General features: G+C 35.8%; 1 protein-coding gene across 2 annotated transcripts in view; it reads right to left on the reverse strand.

The window, feature by feature from the left end:
- AKAP6 (A-kinase anchoring protein 6) overlaps positions 1–14,250 on the reverse strand; it is a 291,172-nt gene that overhangs the window by 50,140 nt on the left and 226,782 nt on the right. For both annotated transcript variants that reach the window (XM_049825778.1, XM_049825777.1), the window contains exons 10-11: positions 4,054–4,200; positions 364–588 (exon numbers count right to left, since the gene is read on the reverse strand). In XM_049825778.1, coding sequence (XP_049681735.1) covers positions 364–588; positions 4,054–4,200 — 372 coding nt within the window. The remainder of the gene's footprint in view (positions 1–363; positions 589–4,053; positions 4,201–14,250) is intronic.

A 14,250-nucleotide genomic window follows, 5' to 3' on the forward strand; every position in this document is an offset into this window, starting at 1 on the left:
GAAATAGGCTATTAAACTGATGGTCACATAACACAGTAATTAATTTAACTGATGTAGGGAGTGAAATTCAGAGTGAAGCTTTCGTGACAAAAGTCAGTAGAATGAAAGAATACTATTGCTTTTCCAACTGCGTTGTGATTAGCCCTCTAAAGCTCTTTTTTGCAAAAAGTCTAAGGAATAAATATTGTTGTAAAGATTCAATAAAATCAACATGAATGAACACATAGTACATAAATGAAGGTGAAAGTATGAATATATGATTACATATGTACATGCATTGCATTATGTTATGTATAAGACAAATATTTTATCCTACCATAAAGAGGAGTCTCTCTATGAAAACTATGATTGTTTTTTTATTACCTTAAAATATTGCAGTTGTTTCTCAGCATTCATTGTTCCTTCATTTTCTTGTCTCAGACAGGAATTGAAGATGAAAAGCTCTGTATCTCTCAGCCACCCTTTCAGCTCTTTGATCCTGACCTCCAGCTGCCTTACCAGGCTGCCGCTTTCAGGCGAGAGCAGGTCACGTGGACCTAACCCACTGTGCCCTACCATTGTGTCTTGGATCTTCTCTCCTAGGGTTTTCTAATGCATCAGATAAAGAAAACATAGATTAGGCTTATGTACCAAAACATATACAGGTTAATGTGCAACAAGAAGCATCTGTTAGATGACTAGAGATGTGGGGTTTTTAATAATTACAACTGATATCAATCAATTTCATTCTTTGTTTCCTTGTTTCAATCAATTTCATTTTTTGTATCCTTGTTTCTCACTTACGCTGTTCTCTCTGGGTCACTGAGTTTGCTTGAAGCATGAGAAATCAATGTTTATTAAGAGTAACTATGGACAGAGGAGACAAAATGGCACATAACTTTTTAAAAAAGTAGTTACTCTACAGAATTTGTCTATGGCTTCAGACACTTATGATCATCAGAGTTACTGGTTTCTAAGCAGCAACAGAAAATATGACAAGCACTACGTTCACCAAACTCTTATCCAAGGTACCATCTAAGTTTTGGGGGTAACACTGAAATACTGAAATATTTTTTGAGGTATGAACTGTCAGGTCATCATTTACAATCTTGTAGCCCTGAGGTTGTATGCAAGAGCAGTTAGGTCACAAAACAGCTGGTTTGCTTTTAAAAGTGGATGAACTCATTCAGACACCAATAAGCTAGAAATTGCAAAGCCTCAATGTTCCTGAACATCAGGCCAATTATTTAGGCAACTAAATTTGGATTTAAGTTCTCCATCTTAAGCATCCACTTTAAAAATAATGGACCAGAATAAACATTCACCTCTGATCGCTAATGAAACTAATTTACTACAGCTTTTCAAAGTAGTATTTCTAATAAAAGACCCACTGAATAACATTTTGATAGTGGACGCTGTGAGCATAATGAATATTCTGAAGAGGCCAGGGACAGAAAGTTACCTTCCTTTTCAGTATTTTGAAAGACAACCCTTTAACATCATAAGGGGGATAGGCTGTTGCCTGCTTCTTCTATGCCAAGCAGTGTTTTATCTGACCTATAAGAGGCTGTCAGGCTGACACTTATTATAAGCACTAGATCTGTGTTACTGATTGTATAATATTGAATATACACTGACGATCACATCCAATAACCTTTTAAACTGATAATTAGCAGTGGTTAATTGTTGTAACATGAAGATACAGTTTTAGGTGTCCCAGTATGGCTGTCTGTTGAAAATACATGCTTTAGAAAGTTACTGAAATATAATTTATAACAATGAAGTTAGCTTCCAAAAATAAGCTTTAAAACACAAATAAAATTAGACCAACAGACATTAATCTACTATGTGGCATTCTGTAAATAACGTCTTTAGGAGATCATAACTGAGAAACATGCTTTCTTGGCAACACCATTCTATTTTCATGGTGCAAATATTGATAATTTGAAGACCCTCAGTGGAATCCAGCACTAGCTATTGTTTTTATGCTGTAACAAAAGTAGCAGCAGGAGGTGAAATCAATGCCCTTGGAGGGTAGGGTCACAAAAAAGAATTTATTGCCACTTTTTTGTTCTGGAACAGTTTGCAATCATAAATTCTTCATAAACAGAATACTTCAGAGAATGGTCCGTCTTCATAAATATACGACAGAGGACATCAATTTCATTTAATTCACAATTTGTGTCAGCACAGCAGATGCCAATGCCTGCCTTGATAGGGTTGTTTAATATGCAATTGAGACAGAGTAATATTCAGCACAGGGGACAAAATTTCACAGATTAAACTGTACGCACCACTGACATTTCATTCTAATGTATTTCCATTCCACACTGTTCACCTTAGATGAAAGTAATATTAAAAACCATATCCCTCTATTTTACCATTGTTAGAAGTTAAAATCCTTGTCTTTAATTTTTTTCATGCCAATTAAAACGTAATCATGCCAATTAAAACAGTATGCCTAGTGCCGTTACTTTCTGCAGAGGTTTTTATTAAATTAAACAAAACTCTATCAAACTCTGCTTATTATTCATGAAATTGCATTTAGCAGGAAAACTGTAACAGTTATATTTTATTTTTCTGTAAATGCTGAAATTAATGGCAAAACTTAATCCAGAGGTATATTTTGATTTTAACATTGTGAGAAGTGGAGGGCTTAATTTTTTTTAAGACAGAGTTTTTCTAGATTTTCAGAATTATGATCAGTTACTTATCTCATAGTTTTATATCCTACCAGCTCTAATCAGTGCCACTGAATTACCCTGATTAAATACATTGAGAGTCATAAATGTAAGGCTTACAACTGAAATTATTTTAAAAATACAACTTGTTATGATCAGATGTAAAAGAATAGGTTAATAAGTCTTATTTTTACCAGTAAATTTATTAATGCTCAGATAGTTCTAAAATGCTTGTGGTGATGCTGCAGATTAAAATTAACAAGTAATAAACTCACTAGTCATAAGGCAACTTTTAACACTTTCTGACAATTTGCACATTTAGAGAATCAAGCAATTAGAAACAACTGTGCTGAACTCAAAAAGCCCCACCCTCTGTAAAATGGCTATTGCATTACCAAATAAGCTAAAGTGACACAAGTCAGTATTTAAAATGCTGTTGGCAGGTTGCATGTATAGCTTACTCGTAATATATTAGAAATGTTTTTTAAACTACGATAATAGCATGCAAAATTATGCAATGTAACTGTATTGCTAATATCACACATCTATAATTAATCATTTAAAGTAATTTATAAATTTATCTTACCCTTGATTTGAAGTGAAGGCAATTAAGGAGAGAAGTGGATGGAAAAATATATAGTTTGACCTCTCTCTCTCTCTCTCAGCTGTTTTACAACAATAGGACAATAGTGTCTCCTGCACGGTGCCATCACTGGTCTCTGGGTAACAGAATCACTATATTGCTTTTTTTGCCAGATTCTTGTATCTCACTCTTTGGCTGAGACCCAGCCCATCATAGCGTGAAATGAATTACATGAAACTTTTTGGGCTTTTGTCAAAAGTGAGCTGAATACAGCAGCATGAAACATATCCTGGCTGTATTCTTAGCTTCAGGTATTCAGATTCGTACTGAATCTGCATATTTGTTTTTGAGCCATCAGTGTGACCTGAAATATGCAGTGACAACCCCACTTTTCATCTTAAGGGTATAGTAAATAGTTAAACAGTAGATGTCTCTAACATGTACCTTCAGAATAAATTCTATTAACATTCACTCAAGCATGACAGTCAGTGTATATCAGATATACTGCATTATAGTTGACTTGGTGCATACCCGTAATACATGGCATATTTTACTTACATTTTTTATGTATTAAAGAACTAAAATTATTAAAGTCAGACAGGAGACAAGCATGGAATAAAAAAAAAAAAATCAACAGTAGAGGAAAATACTATGGAGTTTTTATAATAGCATGAGTAGCTTGTTTGAAATGTACGTGGTGAATTGAAAGAGAGAGATATTTGTGCCTCAAATTAGAAATCAGACAGACAGCGTACTTCAACACACAAAAATGTACACATAACCCACAAACAGTAATAAAAATGCAAATACCCCAAGCAGTTCCCATTTTTCATTAATTGAATCCACTTTTTCAAGGAGATCATTTGGTAGTAAAACACCACTTTTCTTCAGAGCTTCAACCTTACTAAGCAGTTCCATCTTTTTCGGGTGCCTGATTGACATTTCTACATTGTATCTCTAAAATGAAAAGAAGTAGATAATATTAGCTCCTGTAAAGAGTTTTCTCTATAAAAATTTAAACTTTAATTATATGTGCCCAATTACGATCATGCTCACTATGCCATTTTTAATTTTATTTTTTTTTAAGCACACAACCTTCTCATGACATATCATATGAGAATGAGGTACCAAGCACGTAGCCTTCTGCGTGACATATATATGCAGGCAGTTAGCGATTGATTACATATAGTAACATTCACTCACTCACAATATTCGCTCGTACAGTAATATTCACTAACACTCTCTCATCTGAAGCTTGATCTGCCTTTGTCTCATTCAAGTCAGTGGTACCTTATTTTTCAAATACGCTACTTCAGCAAGTAATATTGAGGCTCTCCACTGAAAAAAACCCAAACCATGCCAACAAGGAAATAATTTCATAATTATGTTCCCTGTCCAGTTTATTTCTTCTCTCTCTCATTGCAGATTCTGTCTCATCTATGGGCCTGAAATGTTATTACATGTGAAAACATGAGAGTTTCATGTTAGAAAAACAATTAGACATAACTCCCTTACAACACAATACCAGTAACTTGATTTTTATTGCATCAACCAACAGGAGCAGTGAAATGGCACGCAAATGAGAACAGCCACAATGCTCATACAGTCCAATAGTTTCTTCAGGCTGAAACTACCTTTTATTTCCTGCACTGTTATTTATTGTTTAAAAAAAAAAAAGGGCAGAGAAAACAGGAATAAAAGCAGAAGCTTCTTTCAAAATTACTTTGACTTTCTAAATATTTTAGCTGTATATTACTTATATACTCTACAAAAATGTATTCTAATCTACAGACACATTGGCAAATAAATCTCTTTAAAACCTATATTCTCGGAAAACCTGAATTAAGTATTAAATATAAGCATTACTATAATGATTAATTATGTTTTAAGTAGCTGGTACAGTAAATAAAAAAATAAAACTTAACAAACAGGCATCCACTCATATACATACCCTACTTATAGTTAAGCTAATTCCCTCTCCCTCTTATGTCTAAAACACTCGTAGAAATAGAACTTCTGATACAGCCAAAAATACACCTTTTACTGAAAGAGGAGAGTTCAGCACATATTCTTACAAAGGTGTTTACAAGACATACATAAATTATGCATAGCTATTAGCAAATTGCATCCTAAACATAAAGCTTTCTTTGCTTTAAATTCAGCCAAGAAAACTGCTATAGCAGCTCATACTGGAAGTGTTAATAACTGGGCTAAGTATAAAAAAATACACTAGAATAAGGAACGTTTAAGACATGGGTGCCTTTGCCAGATCCAAGAGCACGCTCTGTAGGAAAACAAAGCAAAAATACAATTGGAGACAGCTTAAAGAAAATAATAAAGGTGTGAAATCACTGTTTCAGCTAACAGGTCCTCAGCATTTCCATGCATATGTTTGCATATTGTTAGTTTCATATTTTAATCTCTCATTTACACAACACATGCGCATCATTTGTATTATGTAAACTTCAGCAAATATTAGTCATTTGTGGATCATAGAGCAAATGTTTTAAATGAGGTGATTTAAACCATTTCTCATTATTAATGAACACTGATCAGGTGTCTGCGTATCCAAAATTACATGAATATGCATAGTAAAAAACAAGGAATTGTTTATAAAGAACTTGCCTTTTGATACTCGGTGTGCTGTGGCTAAGGTTTTAGCAATGTACAACAGTAGGTATCAACCAGGTTTGGCACTAGGGAAGCGCATCCGCCAAGAGGCAACACCATTTTATTGGACTAAAATGTTCAACAAGTATGCTTCTTGGTCCTGTATTATTGCCTTTTCAGCCAGAATGGTTACTGGAGGAGATTACAATCTTCTTTATGTAATCTGATTTCTATTTAAAGATGATATAGCTGAAAAGGATTTGCATAATTATTTCCATAAGTACATGTAATATCAAGGGGAATCCAGAGTCCAATTTGCTAGGCACTGAACTCCAGTTCGTGCGACTCCCTTTCTTTTGTCAAGTGAATTAATAGACTGAGGGAGTCCTCTAGCTGTGTGACACTAGTGCAGGCACAGCTAGTTAATACTCATCACCTGTTCTAGGCTGGCAGTTGCTGCTGCCTGGACTGGGGCTGGGTACGCTCCCGGACAGCGCAGGACTGATGAAGAAATAAAACACGTTGCATGTTTCATAACTGCAATGCTCTTGTTAACAGAGAAACAGAAGACGTTCCATTTAATTTTGGACGAGATAAAATAATTCAGTGCAGCGTAATCCAAATAGTGTGACAGATGTTATAAAAGGTTATTACATTAAAAAATAAATAAGCTAGATTTTATGTACACGCTCTGTCTTTGTCACCGTGTAACCTACTGTATAAACAAGCATGATGAAAGTGCTGATTGATAGAAAACGCATTATACTGTAACTGTAAAAGATGAAAGAATTCAGTTCATTATTAGATGTATTGCTATGTGACAGTCAGTATTGTTTCACTCCTGGATATTTAACATGCAGTGTGTATTTTAAGTTAAGGGAAGAGCTTAATGTACAGGAGGTAGAGTTTGAGAACTGATAGCACGAGATGCTATTGCTAATGCTATTTTTTAATCCATTAAACACCTACGCTCTAAGCAGTTGCATGGAAAAATTAGCTACCATCTCTATCAGTGCTGCACAAACCTAGTCTGGTAGGACTACTTAATCCTGCAGTGAGAAGATAATTTAATCTTCAGATTCAGATTCATTCTTTCCTCAGCTTTAAGTGAGCAAAGGCTGCTCCGTTGTGACAGTCTGGGGATGCTATGATATAGATTACTGTTTAATAGCCAAAAATGAGATTAAGAAAGTTAAAGTCACAGGTTTCTCGCAACAGCCACAATAATAAATAAATAAATAAATAAATGAGTAATATTTAATTTCCCACGACACCTGTCATATTAAAAAAACTGGGGGAAAAAACCCCAAACAACAACATACTGGAAAAACTGCAAAATATTTACAGCATGATTAGCTGTGTGCATGCATGGCTGGTTTTGTGTTTCTGAAGCCACTCAAAAGAAATCCAAAACATTGTTATGTAAGTTAAAGAATTTTGGCTTTTTATTCCTCCTCACTCAATATGATCAATATTTCTCAAAGGACAAATAGTGGAATTTTAAAAAAAGGCAGTAGCGTTTATCTGTGAATAAGTTTGGCAAAAATATTTAAACCACGAGAAGTTGAATTCCAAAACAAAGCAAGTTAAAACCTTACTTCCCCTGATAAAAATGTTCTAAGAAATCCAGGCAGGCTTGATTGAGACACATTTTTTGACACTTTAAACTAAACTGTGCCTTTTTTTTTCCTTTTTTTTTTTTTTCTTAAAAAAAAAAAATTATATAAAACATTTTGTGTGTGAAAAATCACACCCGAAAATTCTGCCCAAATGGAGACTGGAACAATGCCTTGTAACAGTGTTAATTGTCACCATGGAAACCAGAAGAATAAGCCATTTTGAAACTGGTATAGAAGGCACACATTGAGCAACTCAAGCATTTTTCAGCCTCCCTCAGTGTTAAGGAACAAGATGCCTAGTCACTGAGAGGTCAGAGAAAGAAATCATCATGAAAGGTTCGTAGATGTGCACTGTCTGGTAAACAATAAAAAAATCTGTACACAGTTAACAACTCTGTAAGACTGCGCACTGCATCTTTCAGAAAGAGAAACACCACAAAAAAGATGATCAGGACTGGGGTGCGGATTCCACCCCTCGAGCAAAACTTCAGGGCAATATTATGTGAACCTTGCCCCTAAAGCTCCCTGGGAATTCTGTTGTTGTAATAAAACTTCAGAAGAGGAAAGAAAAAAAAGCCTGCATGATGGAATTCAAAATAATGCTCCAAAAGCACACAGAGAGATTAAGACATCCATTGTAAGACTTTTGTATGGTGCTTCTGTTGGTTATAGTGAAAAGAGACTAGACATACTGAACACACAGTGGAGCTATGGCTACGAAGTACAGAAGAATTAAGCCAGTGAACTTTCTCCATTATTGGAATAAGGGTATGCTACTTGTAGATGTTCTGCATTCCATCATTCACATACTAACAAAGTATCTTCAGTCAAATGGCACTGTATGATAGACCAGGACTGGGTGACCTGCAATTTTAGTTTTACCTGGATTGGATCTTTAAATTTCAAAAACTTAAAAATTTCAGGGTGTTTCGACTGCTGCAGACACAAAAACGTACGCGCACATGTTCAGTGTCTGTATGTGCATGCATAGTCAGCGCTGGCACACATCTGCAAAATACACTGCATACATAAAACTGAGTAAAGAAAACTCTGCAAATTCACCAAATGTGTAATATAAATATATATATAAACATATAGCAATGCACATACAGCAATATTTGTCCATCATCTCGTCACACACATTCTCACTTTGCTTTCTGGATAATGTTTGCACTCTTCATGCTAGGCTTCATGGTGGCCCCTTAGGAAGCCCATGCCTAATGCCATTCAGTGATGAACAAAGAGTCTTTTTATTCCAAAGTCCAGGGTCCAAAGCTCAGCTGTATACAAGCAAAGTGAAGGAATCTGCTAGAGGCCAGCCTACCCTTCACAATAGCTCTTAATGCTTCTACCTTTTTGGTACTATCAGTGTGAAACATTTTAGAAACCGTCCAGAAGCTTGGTTATATTTCTTATGCTGTCAATAGCACGAGAACCTCTGGACAACATTCAAGATCTGGGCTGAGTGATCTGTCTAGATAAATAGCAGTTGCTGTTTCTTGCAAACTTCATGTATTTCACTATTAGCAATTTATGGCAAATAATTGCACAGGGAAATTATAAAGACTCCTACAATTGTCCTTGTAAATTAATAATAGGCTTTCTTGATTGGGATAAATTTGCTGCTGAGCCTTTGGAAAAATTAAAAAGTGCAATGTCATTTAAAATTGCCAGAACTCACACAGCAAATTACATCTGAGGTTAAGAATCAGTTTTTCCTCTTCTAGCTTATTCCATTTGCATGATCTGGAAATCATATTACATTGGCTATGTATTGTTAATTGGACATAGATTGCATTATCTTTGATATAAATCAAACTACAAATATTAAAATGAATTGCAAATTCTCTAATAGAAGATCATAAAACAATCTTTTTTAAGTATCTCCCATTAATAATTTAATTCCAATTATATCACTCAGAAAACTCAAGAAGGAGAGCGCTAACTTATTTCCATTTGCTTTTTTCCCCTACAAATAAGCACAATAATACAATATGTATTTGTGTGTGAGAGTGCATGTGCATATGGGTGCATGCCTGTAAAACAAAACAAATCTCAGCACTTTTGTCTTAAACCCCTGCAGACACCTTGCTTTTTTGTTTCAAAAAGTAGCAAATGTGGATTACACTTCTGCTACGCATTCCTTTCTGTGGCAGCTAGAGAAATAAAAACATTGAAAGAAATACTAAGTAACTTCGTGAACTAAATTTTGCCTACATTAAAAAATTATGCAGTCGGTACCCATTGTTCTGCCTTTTTTTTAAGGAAGGTGATCCCAACCCTTTAAATTTTACTATAAATGTAATATCTTTTTGAAGACTTTGTATGCCCTTTAATGAATTTATATTAAATATTTAATACTGTTTAGGGCATATCCACTACTACCAAAAACAGTTATATTCCCAGCAGTCCCACTGTTTCAGGCAGAGGGCTTGATTGATCCTCCTAGCCTGAATTGAGTAGAATGAAAAGAAGCAGTTGGAAAATAGCTGCAATCATTTAATGCAGATGACCTCTGACAGGCTCACAGCTCTTCTATCTGAACAGAAATTTGCATGGGGTCTCTGTGCAGAGGAACAATGTAACCTAAATGGTAGACAATCTTTATTCTAATGAAGTGGGTGTCAAGGTCAATGTAAAACTGCAATGATAAATGGTGCACCACTAGGCAAGAGAAGTTGCATAGGCATTGTAGTGCTTTCACATTAATTGAAGGCTGAAATGCACTGAGTGAAAGCACAAGATTCTCTTTTCACCATAATGTGTTAATGCACAAATGTTTAAATGTTTTATTCAAGCCCCTAGCCTGTTGGCACAAATCTCATTGCAAACAAAAATACAATAGTTGGCCAATAACCAGAAAAATAGAACTTTTTATTAGCTTGCCTTATTTCTTGAATCCCTAACAACTTCCACAATCTACTCAGAGTACCAAAAGAATAACAAGTCTCCAGACACCTAATGTAATTCCCATGATCCTTTTTCTATTTAGGATATCTGTCTTTAATTAGTTCCAAACAAGCAAGCCTTTAGACAACTCTTCATTAGATACCATTCCCAATGAACTAGCTGCGAGAAGAAAAGTCATTCTTCAATATTATTATTTCCTAGATTCCAAGTTTTCTTTTAGTATATAGTTAGCATGTCCAGGTGCCTTTTGTTCTCAGTAGGAATTAGACCAGTAAAACTGGGTTTTGTAATGCAAAGGGTTGTGTGCCTAGAGTGGGGACTAAACTACAATCTGTTATTGTGGCTTTGTCAAAACTGCAATACAACTATAATTATAGTACTTCATCAGTCGATCAAGCAATTTGTAGAAGGCAGTACATTTTGTCTTATAAAAATGAGGAGGACAGTAAGCTGCTTTTTAAAATCCTGAGCTGCTTAAGCTTGTTAAGGGTATATTGTTTGCTAATACACTCATTAGCAGCCAAGCATTTTAACTTCATCAATTAAACGGGAAATGGTGTTGCACCATTAGTTTCACAAAATGCTAAAATACAGAGAGCAGTCTACAGCTAAGAATTTCAGAAAATGTATTTTCACCTGCAAGCTGCATTATACACTTCCAACCGGTTCTTGTGCAGCGACCTATACACAGGGGTTGTGTCTGCGCATGAATGTAGGTGGTGAAAGCCCTGCATATAGTTGTGAAGCTAATTATATATATACACATATACACCCACTTAAAATTTCCCAAGTCCCATAAGGATTGCTGCTAAAGCACAGCGTCATTTCTTGACACCGATGAACATTTACTCATCTGAGTAATCCCAAGGATGACAGAAGTTGATTCCTGCGAACAACTAACAGCTCTCCTAGATAACTAACGGGTTTGCAGTATGGATGATAAATTTTGAATATTTATCAGCCTTTACAGTTTTAGGCTCCTCTGTGCAAATAGAAGTTAACAATACGATTACAGTTATTAGACAAGGAGCTATAGCTTGTTACTAATTAAAAGGATCTGCAGTACTTTCAGTTTCTGGGAGGCTGTGAGTGGCACATACTGTACAACGCCATTTCTAGTTTACAACTCGCCTGTGCAAGGGAATTTTCCATACGGAAATCACTCTTCAGGATATTGCGATTCAGAGAATAAACTCCGGTGGAAAAAAAAAAAAAAAAAAAAAAAAAAAAGTATAGTGTAAAGGAAGGGAAAAAAAAAAAAAAAAAAAGCCCACCACGTTACTGATGAAACTGTTTAAAAAACTGTACAGCTTCATCTGTGTGTGATTTGTCAGGTCTGAAGCTTTGACGTGCCCAAGGGGCAGACCCCAGCGGGGAGTAGGCTGCAGAGCTAAATAGCTGTGAAAGAAGTCTTAATGTAGGATGGAATTCAAACTAACCTTGACATGACCTCGGGAAAAATATGCAAAAAGTAAAATGAATGCACTCTGCAAGATACATCCTAATTTTGTGGCCGAGCTGGTTAGTTTCACAAACATAACTGGGACTTTAAAAGCAAAATAAAACGCGAGGAAAAAGGGGAAACTTCAGAATTCAGAGTAAAAACTTAAGCGGGCATGGGGTGTTGCTGTGGAGGCATATGAACCATTTGGAAACAATCCAAATAAAAACTAACACTGAACAATATTGTTGTCAGCCTGTCTATTCAGGAAAATTGTTTTTTTTAGGTTGAATATAAATGACACAAAGCCAAGATTACATCATTGCATTACAAAGTCTGTTGTGGCTTTTAGCCGAACAAGCCCCATGGATCTACTAGCTGATGGCAGTAATTCAGTAAGAAGTTTTAAGGGCTTCTCTTTTTTTTTAAGCTTCCTTAGTCTAAATACAGAGGAATTTTGTTTAAATACTGTTTATGTAATTTTTTTAATCCACATCCCCGAGTTTGTTCTGCAGGCTTTCTACTTGATACAAACAATAAAAATTTGAGTGAGTATATTAAGTCTTGATTTGGTTTTATTATGCATTTTGCCTGTCTTGCTCAGTGTTCAGTTAAGCAGGAAGACATCCACCTTAATATAGCAGCCAAGAACTGGCTAATTCACTAGATATATGGAAATTTTAATTGAGTGTCAACTTGTGTTGAAATTCAATCCCATTACCTTCAGAATGCAATTTTGTAGCAATACCAGTTATTTACTACACTATTAACCAGATTTTAAACATAATTAAATTGCTAAGAACATATAGCCAAAATACAGCAGTTTGAATTCATATAGCAAGGGTAATCGAGTATCAGGTGCCTGAGATTCCACTAGATCTAGAAACTGCCACCCATCTACAGATAAAGCCAAATCCTGGCAGATGATGGTAGAACATGGCCCCACAATACAGCTTATAGCGCAGTTCAGGTAAGGCCACAGAGTTGGTGTACTTCATGTTATAACAATCTATTGATCTCGTGAACTATGTGTTTTACTGGGATCTTTGGCTGATATACAAAGGAATTTGTGAGGTTTGTCTTGCATTGCTTGCAACGATGCTGTTAGAACACCTTGCACCAGAGGTGTGACTTTTGGTACAGACTAGTATAGATGCAACCAACAGACGTGCTTAACATATCAAATGCAAATTTAGCTTAATTTACATTTATTTAGTTGCCTAGCGAATAATTGATATTAAATAAATAAAAAATGCTGCTCTTTAGGAATTAATAACTACTATACCTTTGGGTTAATGCTCAGGTGTATTCATTGAGGACAAAACCACAGAGCAAAGGAGATTCCAAAATACTGGTGTAGACTGCAGTCAGCCCATTACTGAGCAGAAAATGTATTTGATGGCGGGGAAACTGTTTGGCCTGGAAACAAAAAGGTGGAGTTGCAGCTCCATCCTTGGCTGGATATTCTGAAATGCTGACCCTACACGTACCAAATCTCATACAGCTACATTTTTACATTTACATTTTTACAAAATAAAATACAACAATGTAAGATTATGGAGATTTTCTGAAGAAGATAATCAAAGAAAGTAATTTATAACCTGTTTTCCTTCTGCTAAGCTGTGCCTGCTTTTGCAGTATGCATGAAACATAAAATTGGAACTCCTCTACACAAAGATTTAATTCCAAATGCACCGACTATTGTCAGGCTGTGTGTTACAGGCATCATTCTGTATTGAAATGGATGTTCTTGTGCATTTATTTTTCACAGAGTGGCCCTTCTGAAGTCCTTACTCCATTGTTACTCAGACAGAATGCTGGTCAGTAATAGCTTCTGTGAGTGAAGTTTGACTGAAAATAGACAAATAAATTATCCTCTCTTCTAGCAACACCTACTGGGATATGTTTGAGGGTAGAGTATCTCTGGATCCTCTTCCTCTTACCTATTTGCTATACTGTTAATGGGAGAAGAGGTTCCCCACTGCAAAAAGGAAATCTAAGCTCCTCGGACCAACAGAGGCAGAACTCAAAGTCTCCACCAAAGGACAGGAAAATCCACAATGATCACTATGCCCGCCATTTAAGGCACAGGGGCTTTAGTAGTCCAAATGACTAGACCTTGTCAACTGTGAGAAAAGAAAATCATCCCTGGCCTGTGGTGACAGCCCTGCAATCTCTGCAGGCTGGTGAGTGACCTCGAGTCAAGACCAGACAGACTCTGCATCTAGCTTGCTCAGTCTCTAACCTCAGAACATGTGGATCTGAGCTCTCATTACCTGTAGTATCTAGGGTAACGACATGATCTTTAAAGTACTTGAACTCTTTTCTACATGACAGAACTTACACCGGTTTGAGGGCCCACCTAGGTGCTGATTGGAAAGGGTGTTGACAGCAGATTTCTCAATTTGCCCCAAAGTTAAAATGAAA

The sequence above is a fragment of the Accipiter gentilis genome, chromosome 22 (assembly GCF_929443795.1).
Source record: "Accipiter gentilis chromosome 22, bAccGen1.1, whole genome shotgun sequence".
Classification (NCBI taxonomy): Eukaryota; Metazoa; Chordata; class Aves; order Accipitriformes; family Accipitridae; genus Astur; species Astur gentilis.